General features: G+C 42.2%; 1 protein-coding gene across 1 annotated transcript; it reads right to left on the bottom strand.

Annotated features, from left to right (window-relative positions):
- Nucleotides 1–2,205: 2,205 nt before the first annotated feature.
- On the bottom strand, nucleotides 2,206–10,663 carry CCN3 (cellular communication network factor 3). Its single transcript, XM_060127932.1, has 5 exons — nucleotides 10,475–10,663; nucleotides 10,120–10,345; nucleotides 8,776–9,030; nucleotides 7,247–7,461; nucleotides 2,206–3,719 (listed from the first exon to the last, which is right to left on the bottom strand). The coding sequence occupies exons 1-5, from the start codon at nucleotides 10,559–10,561 to the stop codon at nucleotides 3,423–3,425; spliced, it is 1,080 nt and encodes a 359-aa protein (XP_059983915.1). The 5' UTR covers nucleotides 10,562–10,663; the 3' UTR covers nucleotides 2,206–3,422.
- Between the last annotated feature and the right edge of the window lie 7,047 nt (nucleotides 10,664–17,710).

Below are 17,710 nucleotides of genomic sequence, written 5' to 3'. Positions count from 1 at the left end.
AAGCCTGCACTGTCTGCAGCCCTAAACTCTGCTCGGTAAGTATAACTTTCCTTGCTGTATTACTAGAACGTTCTGGATTTAACAAATATTTGTAGATCAGATCACATTTTTTCAACTGGCTGAAATTATAATTTCAGGAATGCATGTGTGTGTTTTTGCGGATGTTACAGAGTGGGGAGATCTCTGAGAGGTAAAGAAAATCATAGTGATAGTGATACTGAAAAAGATAGTTTAAAAGCCTAACATCTATTTTGAAGAACATTTTATCTTTTGTCAATGCATAACTCATTGATTCATTCACTTATCCATCTGTCCATCCATTCATTCAGTAGATTTAGAGTGAGGTCCTATTGTGTTCCAGGTACTGGGGCAGATACAAAGAAGACTAAGGTACTGGCCTCAAGATGCTCAGAGTAATGGGATTTTTAAAGAATAATTGTAAAATAACTAATGATGAAAAATCTGAAAGAGAAATTAAGGAAACACTCCCATTTACCATTGCAACAAAAAGAATAAAATACCTAGGAATAAACCTACCTAAGGAGACAAAAGACCTGTATGCAGAAAACTATAAGACACTGATAATAGAAATTAAATATGATACAAACAGATGGAGAGATATACCATGCTCTTGGATTGGAAGAATCAACATTGTGAAAATGACTATACTACCCAAAGCAATCTACAGGTTCAATGCACTCCCTATCAAACTTCAGACTATACTACAAAGCTAGAGTAATCAAGACAGTATGGTACTGGCACAAAAACAGAAATATAGGTCAATGGAACAGGATAGAAAGCCCAGAGATAAACCCACGCACATATGGTCACCTTATCTTTGATAAAGGAGGCAAGAATATACAATGCAGAAAAGACAGCCTCTTCAATAAGTGGTGCTGGGGAAACTGGACAGCTACATGTAAAAGAATGAAATTAGAACACTCCCTAACACCATACACAAAAATAAACTCAAAATGGATTAAAGACCTAAATGTAAGGCCAGACACTATAAAACTCTTAGAGGAAAACATAGGTAGAACACTCTATGACATAAATCACAGCAAGACCCTGTTTGACCCACCTCCTAGAGAAATGGAAATAAAAACAAAAATAAACAAATGGGACCTAATGAAACTTAAAAGCTTTTGCACAGCAAAGGAAACCATAAACAAGATGAAAAGGTAACCCTCAGAATGGGAGAAAATATTTGCAAACAAAGCAACTGACAAAGGATTAATCTCCAAAATTTACAAGCCGCTCACGAAGCTCAATATCAGAAAAACAAACAACCCAATCCAAAAATGGGCAGAAGACCTAAATAGACATTTCTCCAAAGAAGATATACAGATTGCCAACAAACACATGAAAGGATGCTCAGTATCACTAATCATTAGAGAAATGCAAATCAAAACTACAATGAGGTATAGCCTCACACCAGTCAGAATGGCCATCATCAAAAAACATACAAACAATAAATGCTGGAGAGGGTGTGGAAAAAAGGGAACCCTCTTGCACTGTTGGTGGGAATGTAAATTGATACAGCCACTATGGAGCACAGTATGGAGGTTCCTTGAAAAACTAAAAATAGAACTACCATAGGACCCAGCAATCCCACTACTGGGCATATACCCTGAGAAAACCATAATTCAAAAAGAGTCATGTACCACAATGTTCATTGCAGCTCTGTTTACAATAGCCCGGAGTTGGAAACAAACTAAATGTCCATCAGATGAATGGATAAAGAAGACGTGGCACATATATACAATGGAATATTACTCAGCCATAAAAAGAAACGAAATTGACTTATTTGTAGTGAGGTAGATGGACTTAGAGTCTGTCATACAGTATGAAATAAGTCAGAAAGAGTAAAACAAATACCATATGCTAACACATATATATAGAATCTAAAAAAAAAAATAGTTCTGAAGAACCTAGGGGCAGGACAGGAATAAAGACGAAATTTTTAACATGTGGAGGTGTCTTGCAGGTTGTCCAGAAAAAAACATCAGGGATCCAGATATTGGATTGAGTAGAAAGTGTGGAGAATATCTGAGGCCTTGGCAATAGAGATCACCAAATTAAGAGCTGTCTTTTGTTTTCCTTCTGATAAGAAGTTGTAAGCTCAACTAAAGATGACCACTTTGCTTTCAATATTTAATTTATATTTTCAATAAACAACTCAGAAGCACAAAAATAACAGCAGAGTCACACACTGATAAGATCATGTTTATTTAGTAATGTCTGACAAACAGAGAAAGTAAAAAGAATATTTTAAAAATGTATAATTTATATTTATATAAATACTTCAAAGGAGAAAAGCTGAACACATAAGGTGACATTAGAAGAATGTATACATTTTAAGTTTGCAACCTATCTTATAGCCTGACAAGTTAGATACATGTATGTAGACACATATATCTTGTTCATGAGTTTGCATAACTAAGGCCCAAGGATAAGTTTGGGGATCTGTACAATAATTCTAAACTCCCATAGAGTTTGTGGTATCTTGTCACTGCAGTCTTGTCGATTTTGTTCTTCTTTTTCAAAATTCCACTACCAGCACACTTGAAAGTCATCGAGGGTTGTAATCAGGTGCTTTGGGCCTCAATTTATTCATCAGTAAGGCGAGAGGAGCCCTGCTGATATGTTCTGCTTCTTCTGAATTAAAAAACTAGTGATCCCCAGCAGCCTCCAGACACATACAAATGTCTGAGGGCTGGTAGAGGCTGGTCATCTATGTATAAGGGAGAGTTTTCTGTTTAGCTTCTTTCTTTTGGAAAGGAGTCAACTTGTCTGAAATGGAGCCAATTTATGACACCAGTGCACTTAATTAATAAGCATTCCATTACCGTAGATACAGCTTGTTTTCTATGTACACAAAAAACTAATAATCTCTAGATTTCGAGTTGAAGAGCTATATGTTTCCTTGGATCTCGGAATTTGAAGTTCAGAGTTGAGCTACTCAAAATGAGCGCTCCACAGAGAACCCTTAGGTCAAATCTCAATCTATGGTGAAATATTTGTATGATGACACCCTCAGTATGACCTTAGATTTCACCATGTCATTCATTACTGTGACCTTTTCTTGAAATTTCACTAGCGTATAACAAAATGAGTGTAATGGGATACAGTCTACACAGTAAGACATATATCTGATTTCTGAAGTTTACAGAAATTTCCATGTGTAGTAAACAGCACAAAAGAATGTCATCCCTAAGCACTATCCTGAGCTTACCTTGATTCCAAGTTTACAGTTAATCATATCTTTCATGAAAAAAAAAACAGACATAACTGACCTCACATGACCATAGAAAATACATGGGACGCAGATGTGGATAATAATTCTTTGTAATTTTTCTTATAGTCATTTGATAGTGGGTGGCCACAGGTTGCCTCTGTAGGTGGGCTTCTTAGGGGACACATTACATTTCTCCTCTGCTGGTGTTTGGCTTTAAGTCTTGGAGGAAAGACGCATTGTTATGAGGACAGTTGTTGTGACAGGTGCAGGTCCCGATGACCATCACTGGTTTCTTGAGGGTCTGGCCTGGGGAGCACTGGAACTCCACCTGGATGGTTTTGGTGTTGTGTGGAGTACAGCATCGGCCATCGCTGCAGACACCGCAGAACCTGGGCTTGTAGGTGTATAGGCTCGTGCAGTTCTCAAACTGCAGGTGGATGGCTTTGAGTGACTTGGTAGTGCGGAGACACTTTTTCCCTTTCTAAGAAAGAAGAAAAGGAGTGATGCATGAAACGGCCATCATTCCTCCAAGGGATCAGTCTAGGCATATGGAATAACTTGCTAGTTGCCTACCCAAAATCTGTTGCTCTTTCTTCTTTGCTAACAGAATGTTAATTTTGTTTGAGTAATGTGGTCCACTGCAAGTATATTCTTCCCCAGAATATCTGGGAGCTTGCAATGGCCTTGTGGCCAAGTTCTGGCCAGTGATACATAAACCAAGGGATCCTGGGAAATCCTTTGCCCTTCAGATGGGTACAGTTCTTAATCGCTTCCTGCATTCATTTGCCTTCCTATCTAGAATGTGGAAATCACGCCTAATTGTATATAACCATCTTTTGACCATGTGGCATAAGCATGGAGATGAAAGCATATGTATGATAAAGAAAACTATTTTTTCAAACCACCATAAATAGGCTTTGGCGTTGTTATTAGCCCAATACGTTCTTAGGTGTTATAAAGAGAAATGGAATAAATATGGCATCACTGCAAGCCTACTAATGTTTCAAATATTTTTCAGACATTAACTTACTTAACCTTATTAGGAACATTCACTCATACAAGGAGCAGTTATTCACATAAAGAGCAACTGTCCAAGTTTTATAAATGAGTAATCGTAGTCTCAGAGGCCAAAGTGATCAGAAAACATCTAGAACCTGAATTTGTTAGACACAAAGCCTGTTCCTTCTATTACACTGTGACTCAGAAAAGTCTAAGACAGTGGGATTTAAGGTTAGTTTCCATGAAGGCACGGTAAGTGGAGAATTTATTCAACATTCCATTGGTAAGAGTTGAAGAGGAACCCAATATTGATAATTCAGTAAGACATTGATGATATGTTAATTTCCCACCTAGATTTCTTCACCTAATTTGTCACAATTTTCCACTGCTTTTCACCTTCCTAGTTGTAATCCACAGCTTGTGGAGTGATGAGACTTGGAATTCTCTAAAATTGGTAGCTCTCAAACTTTAATAAGAGTACATCAGAATCATCTAGAGGGTTTGTTAAAACACACATTGTTGGGCCTTACACCCAGAGTTTCTGATTCGGTAGGTTTGATGTGTGCCCCCATAATTTCCATTTCTAACAAGTTCTTAGATGATGCTGCTGGTCTGGGGAATCACGCTTTAAGAAGCACCATCTCACATTTAAGAACCTTTTGGTGATAAGGAAGTAATGATTATTTGGCTGGCATTTCCCTAGATTCCAAACAAATTTCCGGCCCCTTAATGAAATACATACATACATACATATATATATATATATATATATATATATATATATATATATACACTATAAATAAATGTCTTAAATATAATATCTCCCAATATCAAACTTGGTGCAAGGTACAAGAAAAATATGAATTTTGGAAAAAGAAACAATAGGAAAAGCAAAATTTTAAAGTCATGACATGGAAATGGCTTATTTAATAAGCAAGTTACTGTGTACTTGACAATATTTAAAGGCTTCTTATTTTTTCCTTTTTAATATTTAATGTTTAGTGTATATTTTTGCCAATATCCACAAAAAGGTACAAGGTCTGCAATATCTGTGTGTGTGTGTGTGTGTGTGTGTGTGTGTGTGTGTGTGTGTGTGTGTGAGAAAGAGAGAGAGAGAGAGGGAAGGACAGAAATAGAGAAGACGGTGTTTCTAGGGGCTCTTTCTAAATTGGTGGAAGAAGCATAAAGTTAGAATGGACCTCAAAGAGTCATACAGCTAAGTAGCCATATAACAATGCAACCACTAGAGACTCTTATTTTATCAATAAATAGAAATGATGCTTAATATTAGGTAATGATATTTATGTTAACAGAGTAATCTATGCCCAGCACTTCACAAATTCATTCTATTTAATCCTCATGACAACTCTGAGGTAGGTACTGTTAATGTCTCTGTTATATGGGGGAAAGAACTGAGGCTTAAAGGTTAAGAAAATCACCCAAGATCCCATAGCTAGTTCATGTGGGAAGCCAAGATTTAAAGCCAGGCTGTCTGGCTCCAGAGTTGCACCCTTAAGCATGAGATGATATTGCCTCAGTGGAGAGATATGTAAATCTTTCATTGTTAGGAACTGTTTTATTTTGGCCTTAGGTTTGTACAAGGGTCCATATACTAGTTCGATTTGGGTACTGCATTTATCTGACCTAGGGCTCTGCTAACAAGGCTTGTGATGTCATCAGGAACCAATCAGAGCTTCTGATCTGCATGCCTTGTACTCAGCATTAACACACTGAGTTGATATCATTCCAGCAAAAAAGGAAAGAAATGTGCTATTTTATTTGGCACAGATAGCCTTATGCTGGCAAATGTACTAGTCATACTAGGCTTTTTGAAATACAGAAAATAATTCCCAGACATCCATTCATTTATTCATCAACAGTTGTTTATCAAGCACACAGTATATCCCAGGTAGGATGTGGGGGACTGAGGGATGAGGAAGGCAGATGTGGTCCCTACTCTGTTACTTCCTTCAGACTGAACCTAAAGGGTGAAGAAAGCTGAGCTCAGAAATGACCTCTCTAAAAGAAATCATGTTTGACCACTGAGTAGCCAGTTTTTTCCAGGATGAAATGAGATTTGCCAGACTTTTCTCAACCAGGGACATTACTGTAGAGGTCTGACCCCTCCCTCTTCATCTGCTGTGAGTTGCTGGGGATATTTCAATACATTAAAGAGAAAATAAAAGAAGGTAAACTCCTTCATTAGAGCTGACCTTGAAGTCAGCTTCACAGTGACTTTCTAAAGCCCAGGCCCCCCTCCCGAATAAAACATAACTCTCTACTTTTAGGTTGTGAATATTTTTTAAGTCTACAGGTGTAAAGTAAACACTTTCTGAAGAGGAACAAAAGAAGACAAATCTCAACATTTGGAACAACTGGCACCAATGGTGGACATTCTCAGAAAGATCCATCTGACAAGACACAGCAAGAAGCAGTTAGAATGGTCATTGCCCCCTTTTCCACAGGAGTGTGGAATGGACAAGACAGTGGGAAATTGTTACAGGGAAGAGCAAACTCTGACTCCATGTTGGATCTGTTTCTTTTACTTTAAGCTTTGCTTTTTGTTGCTTTTGTTTTTATAATCATACATAATGGACTGCCTCAGGGAACCCTGCCCTGCTGCTGCCTGAATGTTAAACTAAAGTGCCTTTGTTCAGCTCACAGGGAGACAATCTGACCCTGCCCACCTGTGAATGCCTGCAGAAAAGAAGAAATTAACACGTCCCCTCCCTGATGCTGGCCAAGCCAGGAGATATTTTGCAAAATCAATGGTCTTTTTACTTTATTTCCTCACCTCTCCCCCTCTCTGTTCTATAAAATAAACTGACATCCAGACCCCATTAAAATGGTTTTTGGGGACACTAGTCCGCCATCTTCTCGGTCTGCTGGCTTTCTGAATAAAGTCACTATTCCTTGCCTTATAAGAAAAACAACAACAAAAAATAAAACACAGGCCCCAACGAGGCAAGGCCCCCTCCTCTGTGGTGGGGGCTGCTCCCAGGCTCATACCTTATCTGCCGGCTGCTTGTGCTCTTGGTCACAGGGTCGCACCATGCAGAGCCGGGTCTGCTTCACCATCTCGCAATGTGGATTCCTGTTGGTGACCCGGGTGGAAAAACCCATGCCACAACTCTTGGAACACGCACTCCACTCTGTGGTCTGCTCAATGCAGTTGATACCTGAGTCGGAGACTGCAACTCCTAGAGTGGCTTCGGTCCTGTAGGCTGCAGGATGTTGAAATAGGGACAGTGTTATTGCGTAAAATGTGGGGATGGCAAAGTGGTCCTTTCAACCATCATTAGGAAGAGCGTCTCATCCAGTTCGGCACCTGCGCAGCTCAGGTGTTCTCAGGGGGCAGACCTGGATCTCTGTATTTATAAACCCCTAACACGTAGCACAATGCCTGGCACATGGTCGGCCTTCAAGAAATCTTTGTGGAATGACTGTCCGATTTGTTCATAAGAAGTTTAGGAGGACCTGTCTTTGAGAAGCTTAGTAGTTCTAAGAATATAGCACAGTATAGCATCAAAAACCATTCCATAAACAGTAATGTTTTCAATGTGTGATTTTGTCCAGAGAAAGGATAATGAAAAAATTGTAATAGGATGAGTAAGTAGAACCAACCAACTCAGAATAGTGATGGAGGTAATGCTCTGCTATGGGAGGTAGAATTGGTTATTTGGGTTGTAGGATATAGTCACTGGGACTTTGATGACAGACAGTTCTGTCTCAACATTTAATATGCATGGCCTAGGGCACATCTCCTCTCTTACATGGCAGTTTTCCTATCTGTAAGCATGGCTGAGAATTTCTGACTTCAGAAAAACTGTAAAGTTCTGTGTACTGCCAGTATAAATAATCTGGCTGATTAATGGCTTCTAAAATATTCTCTACTGGATCTTGAATGTTTGCTTTTCAAAAACTATCACTTCCTTTATAAGCCAAAACAAAAGGAAAAGCAAAACAAAGAACCTGAAGTATCACTTGATCCTTCCTGCAGCACCTGGAAAGGTGGCATTTCTCTGTGACACCTGTCCAGGGATGGCATTCTTTAGGGAACCTGGTCTTAAGAGTGCATAGGCAGTTGACAGAGTCCAGAAAAGAAAGAGTTATCACCAGGCCCTTTGCAAATGGCTTAAATGGTGTTCCCATGGAGTTGACACTTGCCACAAGTACTGAAGCTCTATCGATTACATGTTTTGCATAAAGTTGCCAAAGCACATCTTTGCAATGTTAACAAGGGTCAAGTGGGACAGACTAAAATATAAATGGCAGTCGTGTAATAAGAAAACTCATTCCTATGGCTCAACAGAACCACTGGATGTGATTCTTCTTCGGAAGAGACTATGTGTACTTCAGTAACTTGTCTGGGATTCCAACACGTGATGTGTCTGATCTCAGTGGGCAAGCTGGACTCCACAACTGAATGACCAGAAGCTGAAGCCAGTTTCTCACTGCAGATCCCAAAGAGCATACATGCTTCCTGCATGCACTTAGTCCTGTGCTGTGATCATTTTCAGGTATGTTGAATTTCTCACCTGGAAGGGTTTGGAGGTCCCCTAATGTCCCCGTCTCATTGGAGTCACAGATCCACTTTTCACAGCACTCCCCAGGCACTTTAACTTTTCTCGGAGCTGGGCAGTCAGGCTGGGGCAGTAGCAGGTCCTCTTCACAGCGGGGCACACAACCAACCTGCCCATCTTGGCAGGCGCACTGGTATTTGCAGCTAGGCTGGAAGGTCTCTCCACTTTGGTAGATGACTCCATCGAACACACAATTGTCTCCTTCTATCGCTAGAATGTTGGGGAAGCAGAGCAGAGAGGGAAGGGGAGAGAAAATCAAGAACACGGTGCATCGAGGAGGCTATATAAGAGCCACAGCACATATTCCAAGCCCCAAATCATTCTTTTCCTAGTTGAGGCCATCTGGTTGCTGATCCACCACCAGCAGAGAGATGTCCTCATGGAGGCCTCCCAGTGCAAGAAGAAACACTCAAGACCACCCAGTCCCGCCACTCATTTTACGCACGAGGAAAGATGGGCAGAGCCGTGAAGTGACATTCCCCAGGGCCCTCAGCTGTTGTTCCCAATGATAGTGTCGTTTCACAAGAACCTCCTTAGATTCTCCTACTCCAGAAGCTCAGAATTAAAAAGAAAAAAGTGCTCTTCATAAGCCTCCAAACAGGTTAACTGGTCAAACTGGGAAGGGCATCAGGATTCCTTGGCATTCCAGCACGATAAATCATTACTCGTTTAGAGAAGAAACTAAAAGCCTATTCCAAGCCCTCTTATCCAGGGAGGCAGGGACAGGTCTCCAACTAAATGGTGCACCGTGTGGAAAATTGATCCCCAGTTGATTAAGTTTCACCATCCTGGATTGGCTGGTTGCCTGCATTTTTATTTTACTCACGGCCCAGACAGGGGTTGCATAGTCATCCCAGGAGAGCAGTGGCTGCTTTGGCTCAAACAGGACAATTACAGGTGTGAAAACAAACCAGCCTGGCTACAGTTGGGGGAAGTGTGAGCCTGTAAGTAAGCCCAAGATTCCATCACCCCCCGAGCGTACCCTGGAAACTTCCAAAGGAAATGACTTCACTGGCCCTTAACTCTGCTCTGCTCCCTGTCTATCTAGATTCTTCTCTAGGGAGGCAAATGCTTCTCACCTCCGCGGGCAGGTTTCCCTTCTGGCTTCTGGCGCTCCGCAAAGCCCCACGCGCCCCCAGACCATCCCCGGCACACAGCGCTCCATAAACATCACCCACGGCATCACTGTTAGTATTTGCTCATCACCCTCTCGGGAGTTGGGGGGAAGGAGAGAGGAAAGAGCGGGCAGCTCCGCTAGCTGAGGGACAGGAGGTCAAGCGGAGGAGGGGGCAGGGTTACCCATGCAGATGCCAGTTTGGGCGCTGGGGTCCGCTCTGCGGTCGCAGAAGAGACCGCGGCTCTCCTCGCAGGGCAGCATCACGGAGCAGCTCTCGCCGCGCTGGCGGGCGCACACCAGGCAGCAGGAGCAGTCGTCCAGCACGGCTCTCACCCCGGGGGCGCAGGTCGGCGGCTTCTTGGGGCACGGAGCCGGGCACGAGGAGGGGCAGCGCGGAGTCGCAAGGACCTGGGGGCGGGCGAGATCAGGAGAAACTTCTTAGCAGGGACCCTGGAAGGCAGAGCAACCCCGGGACCGAGCAGGGGCCGCCCAAGAAAGGCAAAGTAACCAGAGGCACCTGATGAGTGCGCCACTCACCTGTCCCAGGAGATGGAGGAGCAGGAGGAAAGCCAGGCAGCGGCACTGATTGGGTGGACCGAGTCGCAGGCTCTGCGCACTCTGCATGTTCAGGCGTTTTCCTGCCGCTTTCACAGGGCTTTCCAGGTCGGAGATTAGCTCTGCGCGCGCTGCTCCTGGTCGGGCTCGCCCCTGCCCGGCGCCACCGCGCAGGTTTTATAGCGCGCTCCTGGGACGCGCACAAGCCGGTTGGCTGCAGCTCAGGCAGGAGGCGGGGGGATCGGCGGGGTGGGGAATGGAACGAGCCCCGGAGTTGCCATAGCAATTGGCCGTGGGTGCTGCTCTCCTTAGGGCGCGGCCCCGGGGCCTGCATGTGCCTGTGTGTAGCGACTGGCTTTTCCCAGGGCGCCGGGAGGGGCTGGGTGGAGGCCTAGGGCCAGGACCCAGGGCTTCGCCGAGCGCGTGGGAAGGAAACGCCTGTTTCCTCCTGGAAGCTGCTTCGCTTTCCCCCAGGACTAAGACACCGCCACTCCCCGTCACGCTTCTCCTCCACCCTGGCCGTTCCCAGCTGGGTTGCAAACGTGGGGTGCCCCTAAAGGGGTGTCCGATGTTTGGGACCATCTGTGAGGGGTTGGCTAGAGGCCCAGGGGTTTAGTCATAAAGGAAGCACATGCAAGTTTGTCACCGTTTAGGGCACGCTTTGAGAGTGTTGAGAGGGGGGGAGGGGAGAGAGGGAGGAAAGGAGAAAGAGAAGGGAGAAAGTGGTGGCTGGGGACGGGGCGGGGGGGAGCAGAAAGTAGAAGAAATCTTAAAGTGAGGATGGGGGACGATGCTGTTTACCGAAAGGCAAAAAGTCCTTTTGACTTTAACTATTCCAAGCCCCGCCGATTCTGCAGGTTTGGTAGAAATACAAGTAAAACATAATGAAATAAAAATACAAGAGCCCGAGGTACATAAAAACTTTCTTCCTGGTAGAGAAAAACCTTGAAACACCAGTGGTGTCACGCCTCCTGTGAAACAGCACATGTCAGAATACAAGAGCCTGTGAGAATTTATAAGGCCCCTTCAGCTCAGCCCCTGTCAAAACCTCAGCAAATTAAGGGAGGACTGGGGGAGGTACTTGCTTTACTGAGCTGACGCTCCAGCAAATCAAACCCCTCTCCCACCTGGCACCTACTTTCAAAAATGACTGCCGTGAAACGCTTGTCATCTCTCATGAGGAGGAGAGCAGTCTGACTGCTCCAGAGTTGACACTGCTTGATGGTTTAAAACAAAATGTCTCCCCTGTACTTCAACTTCGCTTCTGCCTCAGGGATAACTATGTCCAGCTCCTTTGGGGGTAGTCGTGTTGGAAAGACACTTTTCAGAAAAATTATACAGACTTGGGATGGAACTCTAGGCTTTAAAAGGAAACAAATTTCCTCTAGGTCATCCAGCTCCGGTGTGAAGAAATCAAAGGCAGCTTACGTAAGGGCCCAGGTCTGCCCCTGCCACGCCTGCTTCCCCGCATGCAGTCATCCCAAGCCCTTCAGTACAGTTCTCTGAGCAGCTGAAAACTGCTGTTACATAATTCCGAGCCTACATGAATTCTGCTGTCTTTGAGGAAAAGCAGACGGAGCAGTAAATCTTGATGACAGATTGAACGATTAATTTGTGCCATGTCGAGGACACTCAATACACTCTTCAAATTGATGGGCCCCATGGGTCATCTGGTCTAGTGATGCTTCCACCTGCCTGCACGTCAGAATCAACCAGGGTGTATTTTTGAAAAATATAGATTCTTTTTTTAATGAGTTTTTAAAAAATTGAAGTATAGTTAATTTACAATGTTGTGTTAGTTTCAAGTGTACAGCAAGGTGATTCAGTTATATATATGGGTTATTATTTTCCATTATAGGTTATGACAAGATATTGAGTATAGTTCCCTGTGCTACACAGTAGGTCCCTATTGTTTACCTATTTTATATATACTAGTGTGTATATGCTCATCCCAAACTCCTAATTTTTCTCCATCTCCCCACCCCCTGCTATCTATCCTCTATGGTAACCATAAGTTTGTTTTCTATGTCTGTGAATCTATTTCTGTTTTGTAAATAAGTTCATTTATATCATTTTTAAGTTCCATATGTAAGTGATATCATATGACATTTGTCATTCTCTGACTTACTTAATATGATAATCTCTAGGTCCATCCATGTTGCTGCAAATGGCAGTATTTCATTCTTTTTTAAGGTTGAGTAATATTGCATTGTATATGAAAAATATAGATTCTTGGACGCAACCCTCAATCCACTCAGTTGGATTTTCTGGTGAAAGCTCTTGGTAGACAGCACTTCATTGTACTTGGAAATGGGAGCTGGCCTTTGGAAACCTTGATATGGGACAGCTAGGAGCACAACTGTTGGAGAGGCAAGACTATAGGCCAAGTTTTCACTGTATGAATTGACAGAACAAGGAGAAATTGGCAGCATGGAGGTTGGGCTGACTTTAGTTGGAGAAGGGGAGGATGAGAGGAGAAATGCAACTTTAGGACAAGGAAGATGTCAGGTCACTGCGAACGTGTGCTGCCGTTCAGGTCTCTTGACTGCTGAAAGTGATAAAAACCAAACTGGAGCTAGTTCCAGAAAGACGACTTTATCGGACAGAGGCTGTGGTATTTCACATAATAATGATGTGGGAATGGTGCCGCTAGGACTCAGAGGCAACTGAGATCAGGGCCTCGGAGCCATGAAGGCTCCATCCCTCTATCTATCTTTATTGCTTCTCTGTGTGTCAGCTTCTCAGTCTGTCCCACCACGGACCAGCTTCTAATGTTTGAGGGAAGTGTCATCCTTAAGTTCTCCAAACCTCTTACGTTATGACCTTGTCACCCCAGAAGGAATATCCACTCTGTCATCTGCTATAAAGGATAAGGACCTCCACATTAAAACAATTGGAAATTGAAAATGAAGACATCTGATGACAATCATGTCAGGTCCTGCTTTGCCACCTCCAGGACACGGTCTCTTGAATCCTCTCCGCTGGGATAGATTTCATTCTCTCTGAAGGCCCAGCAGTCCTTGCTTTTCTCTTTTATCTCTTAACTCACTGAAGAATAATGATGAGCTTATTTCTGTGTCTGCCTCCCTCTCCTGCCTGGGAGCCCTTGATGGCAGGGAGCAGGTCATATTCTCCATAATACCCCCAACACCTATTTCAAGGATGGATCAGTTGTTTTTAGACCTTTTGAGATACTGCAAACCTCACTTGAAGTTTTGTCTTTTGTCACCGCTTTGCATACAATGAGGTAAGAAAGAACTGGAGGCTGTTTGTTCCTCTGCGGCAGTAGAGGCTAAGTTGGTCCTATCAGCCATCACCCATCTGCCCATGACATGCACCTTCTCTTAGTCTTTCCGCAGACTCAGAGTCTAAAGGATAGCACACAGGCTGGTGATCTCCTGTGTGAAATAAACCATGTGTCAGTTGAGGTCTCTGGGGAAGTTAGGGGCCCCCGTAATAGAGACTTTTCATGAGTTACTGGTCTTGGCGACCAACGAAGATGGAGACTCCACTGGGTTAGAAGGTGCAAGTACTGTGGTGGATTCACTTTTCCCCTTTCCCTTCTTTCTCTCTACCCTTTCCCTTACCCTAGATGTGGTACCAGAGACTCATTTCTCCCTCTCTATCTCAGATGGACTGTTAATGGATTTATATTCTTATGACTTATCAGTCAATGCTCCTACCTTTAGAGAATACATTTAGAGAACTTCCTACATTTTATAAAGGCAAACTTTTACAAGGGTTTCCATTGTTGTTGTTTTATCTTTTTCATTATTATAAAAGATTTAAAATATATTGGCAGTGGCTTCTGTAGCAGGAAAGAGAAATGGAAAGCACAGAATCCCATATTAAAAGTGAAACCAATGAAAAGCAGTGACTATGGTGTTATCAACCCCAGGACAACTCCACCTCTCTCCTTTCCTCGGTGATCGCATTCTCTGTAAGCTCACGGACATTCACCGTGTCTTCTTTCAGTCATTGTTCAGCCAGGCCACATGATACTTAATTCTCATAATGTGCCTCCTAAATCAGCCTTTCAACTCCTTAATTTTGTTGCTCTTTTCTGAATTTCCTTCATAGGTCCCTTTTCTGGGACCCCAGAGAGTTGGCAGAACACAAGGTAATTCCCATTATATGTTAGGCAGGTCAGCCCTACGTGGTGTCCAGTGATATGGCTAATTTCAACCAAACCCTCTTGCTTTTCTGACAAAGCTCTTGACTTCTTGCTTTTCTAGAAACAATGAGGGTCAGAGAAGGAACACTGATGGGAACATTATATACTTAGTATTTAATGTTATCCTCTTTGGAAACATCTTCCTATTGCCCACATTTTAAAAATTTATTTTTAGTGCATTTCTTATTAAAAAAAACCCCAAAATGTAGGAGTTTAAGTAAAAAATTCAAACTATAACTTACCTAGAAATTTGAGAAATAAGTTAATTTCTCCCACTGCTAAATGAACTCCTTCTAGGGAAGTGAGCTTCTTGGAGAATTAAATAATTATTTTAAAAGTTTTTTGAACTGGAATGGAGTCTATCAAGTCTACCAATTTACATACCACATTCTCAACCCCCTGGCACTAGCCCTGCCCTTCCCTGTGCCCAGCTGAAGAAAGTGGCCACCAGGAGTTCTTTCTGTGTGACTTCTCTATGGCTTGTAATAGCTGGGTAGAATGAAACAAGTTCTGCTTCATGGACTAGAATCCTTTAGACCAGGAATTGGTGTCAGAAACAAAGGCACATACATATGGGCAGGACATCGTGTTAGCTAAGCCTCAGGAGTGCTGTATGTTGGGTGATGGTGGACCCAACTCATAAAACCTGGTGTCCAAGTGAAGAAGGAGAAGGGAAGTAGTATCACTTGAATACAAGCAAAGCTCTGAATAGCTTCAAATGATTGCTCCTGGAGAAAGGAAAAAAATTTAGATTCTTTTTTGGGTGAGCCCCTATTCCCAAATGCTATCTCAGAGTATTAAAAAACTTAGGCAGACTCCTACCGAATCTCTGAAATCTAAGCAAGAAAACATAGACTTTTAGGAGAGGCAGGACCACAGAACAGTGCTGCATTTGACAATGTGAATATTCATAATATCCAATTCATGAATTGATAATTATTTTATACTTCACGGCATGAATCAAAGATGAATAAGATGTCTTGCCTTTTCAAGAACTTTATAATTTAGTAGAAAAATGAAGTAGAAAAAAATAGCTAAGGCATAAGGCAGAATGTGGTAATTCCTGTAAATAAACATAGGCAAAGTAACATAGGAGCATAAAGGATGATGAAATTCATTTCTTTGCTGTGAGAACATGGGTGTAATGGAGGCCAAAGAAAAAGTGTTTGGAAAATCTATAATTCCATGTTCATTGTTTGTCTTTTTACTAAACTATGTTGCCTTGAAGACTGTATGACATTAAGTTGGATAAAGCATGGATAAGATTTTGAAACCTGGATATGTAGGCTGAACAGAAACAGTGGAACAAAGGCATAAGGATGGGAAAATTCAGGACTTGTTCAGGAAATGAAGAGTGATTTAATTTATCTGAAACAGAGGGAGGTCATGGAAAATAAGTTTGGAAAAGTGGACCACAGTTGCCAACTCTTAGAAAAATATAAATGACAAATTCTAGAGTTTAGTTTTTTAAAATATCTATCTATCTATCTATCGATCGATCATTTCTCTACTTATCAGCAGGAAATTGCATGAACAGGGATATATGGGTTGGCCAAAAATTTTGTTTGGTTTTTTTTGTAAGATGTTATGGAGAAACCCGAATGAACTTTTTGCCAGCCCAATATTTAGGAACATTGTTCTTTGAGAGTTTATGTTTGATTATAGGAGGAGGTGACCAGAGGTAAGTACTGCAGTTAAGACATTTTTGCAGTAGTTCAAGGATGATATTGAGGACTTGAACTAGTGGAGTGGCAATGGGAAGGGAAAGAGGAATTTGGAGGTAAGAGATGATTGGCCTTCAGTGGAGCTCTGGCTGGCTGTGGAAGCTCAGGCTAGTGACCGTATAAGTATGATACCAGGTTTTGACCCTAGATAACTAAGTAACTTGTAATAGCATTTTGGTGGAAGCCAGATAACTTCTATGATGAAACATCTCTACCTGGGTTCAGATCCTTAGATCTTAGTCTACCTGGCCAGTCTGTGCCTCAGTTTCTTTCTCTGTCTGTAAGACAGGAATGATAATAATTGTTCTTCTTTTCTAGGATTGTTGTTAGGCTAAATAAGATGATACATGCAAAGCCCTGCAGCCCTTTTCAACAGGGTTCTGTGAGAGAATTAAGCCCTAACACCCCAAGGCACCCATTTCAATGAATTAACTTCTCTTTTCTGCATCTTGAATGGTACTAGCATGTAACACACTGTATAGGGAACCATGGGGCATCTCAGAAAGAAATTAGGGGAGGCTTATTATAAGATTTGGGCTTGCATTAGATGATTTTGAGGACAATTCAAAGAAATCGGGTTCTTAAAAAATTGGGTTTTAAAAAAATCTATCTATGTATCTATGTATCTGCTTATCTATCATCTATCTATCTATCATCATTTCTCTAGCTATCATCAAGAAATTGCATGAACAGGGATATATTTGGATTGGGTGCCAAAAGAAAGCGAAGGTAATTCCGTCATTGGTATCTTAATAACCTTTATGGCAGAGGAGGGATGAACAAGGCACAAATAGAATTGTTTTTGCGGAATAAGTGATGGCTGCTCGTGTTATCTGCGTCAGGGGGAAGCTCGGTTATTTTGGGGGTTGCACAGTGTCTTTATTTTTATTTCCATCACACATGATTATCAAGTGGTCTTGTCATGGAGAGTCCTCATCAGATGCTGATCTTCTGTGAAATTCACAGCAGAGGAAACTCACAACCTAGTTAGTAGCAACAGTTGTCTGTAATCAGGGCTAGTTTTCTTTTTTTCTTATCGTATACTGTGAATAGCTTTGATTTTTTTTCTTTGAGGTTAGTAGAAGTAGAATTATCAAAGCAATGGTTTGCATAATTTATGAGTTTGCATACAAGTTTCCAATTTTCTTTCCGGGAGTGTATCCATTTGCTTTTCTGCTAGCAGTGTATGATAGTGAGATAAATGTTGGGCAATTTCCAGAAAGCCAGTACCTTGAGTGGTTGGAGTGATTTGTTAGAGAGTGACCGAAACCTTCAGTGCTTTTAGTGGTTCTACATGCCTGGTTCTCTCACTAGCTTTTA

This window comes from Lagenorhynchus albirostris, chromosome 17, assembly GCF_949774975.1.
Source record: "Lagenorhynchus albirostris chromosome 17, mLagAlb1.1, whole genome shotgun sequence".
In the NCBI taxonomy this organism is placed as follows: domain Eukaryota; kingdom Metazoa; phylum Chordata; class Mammalia; order Artiodactyla; family Delphinidae; genus Lagenorhynchus; species Lagenorhynchus albirostris.
Note: the sequence above shows the minus strand (reverse complement) of the source record. Positions and strands in the feature narration are given on the sequence as shown.

Excerpts from the sequence above, each read along its gene's own strand:
- CCN3 (XM_060127932.1), bottom strand. The coding sequence starts at position 10,561 with ATGCAGAGTGCGCAGAGCCTGCGACTCGGTCCACCCAATCAGTGCCGC. Across the intron at positions 10,346-10,474 it reads TCCTCCATCTCCTGGGACAG|GTCCTTGCGACTCCGCGCTG; the intron begins GTGAGTGGCGCA and ends GCCCGCCCCCAG. Across the intron at positions 9,031-10,119 it reads CCAAACTGGCATCTGCATGG|CGATAGAAGGAGACAATTGT; the intron begins GTAACCCTGCCC and ends CCAACATTCTAG.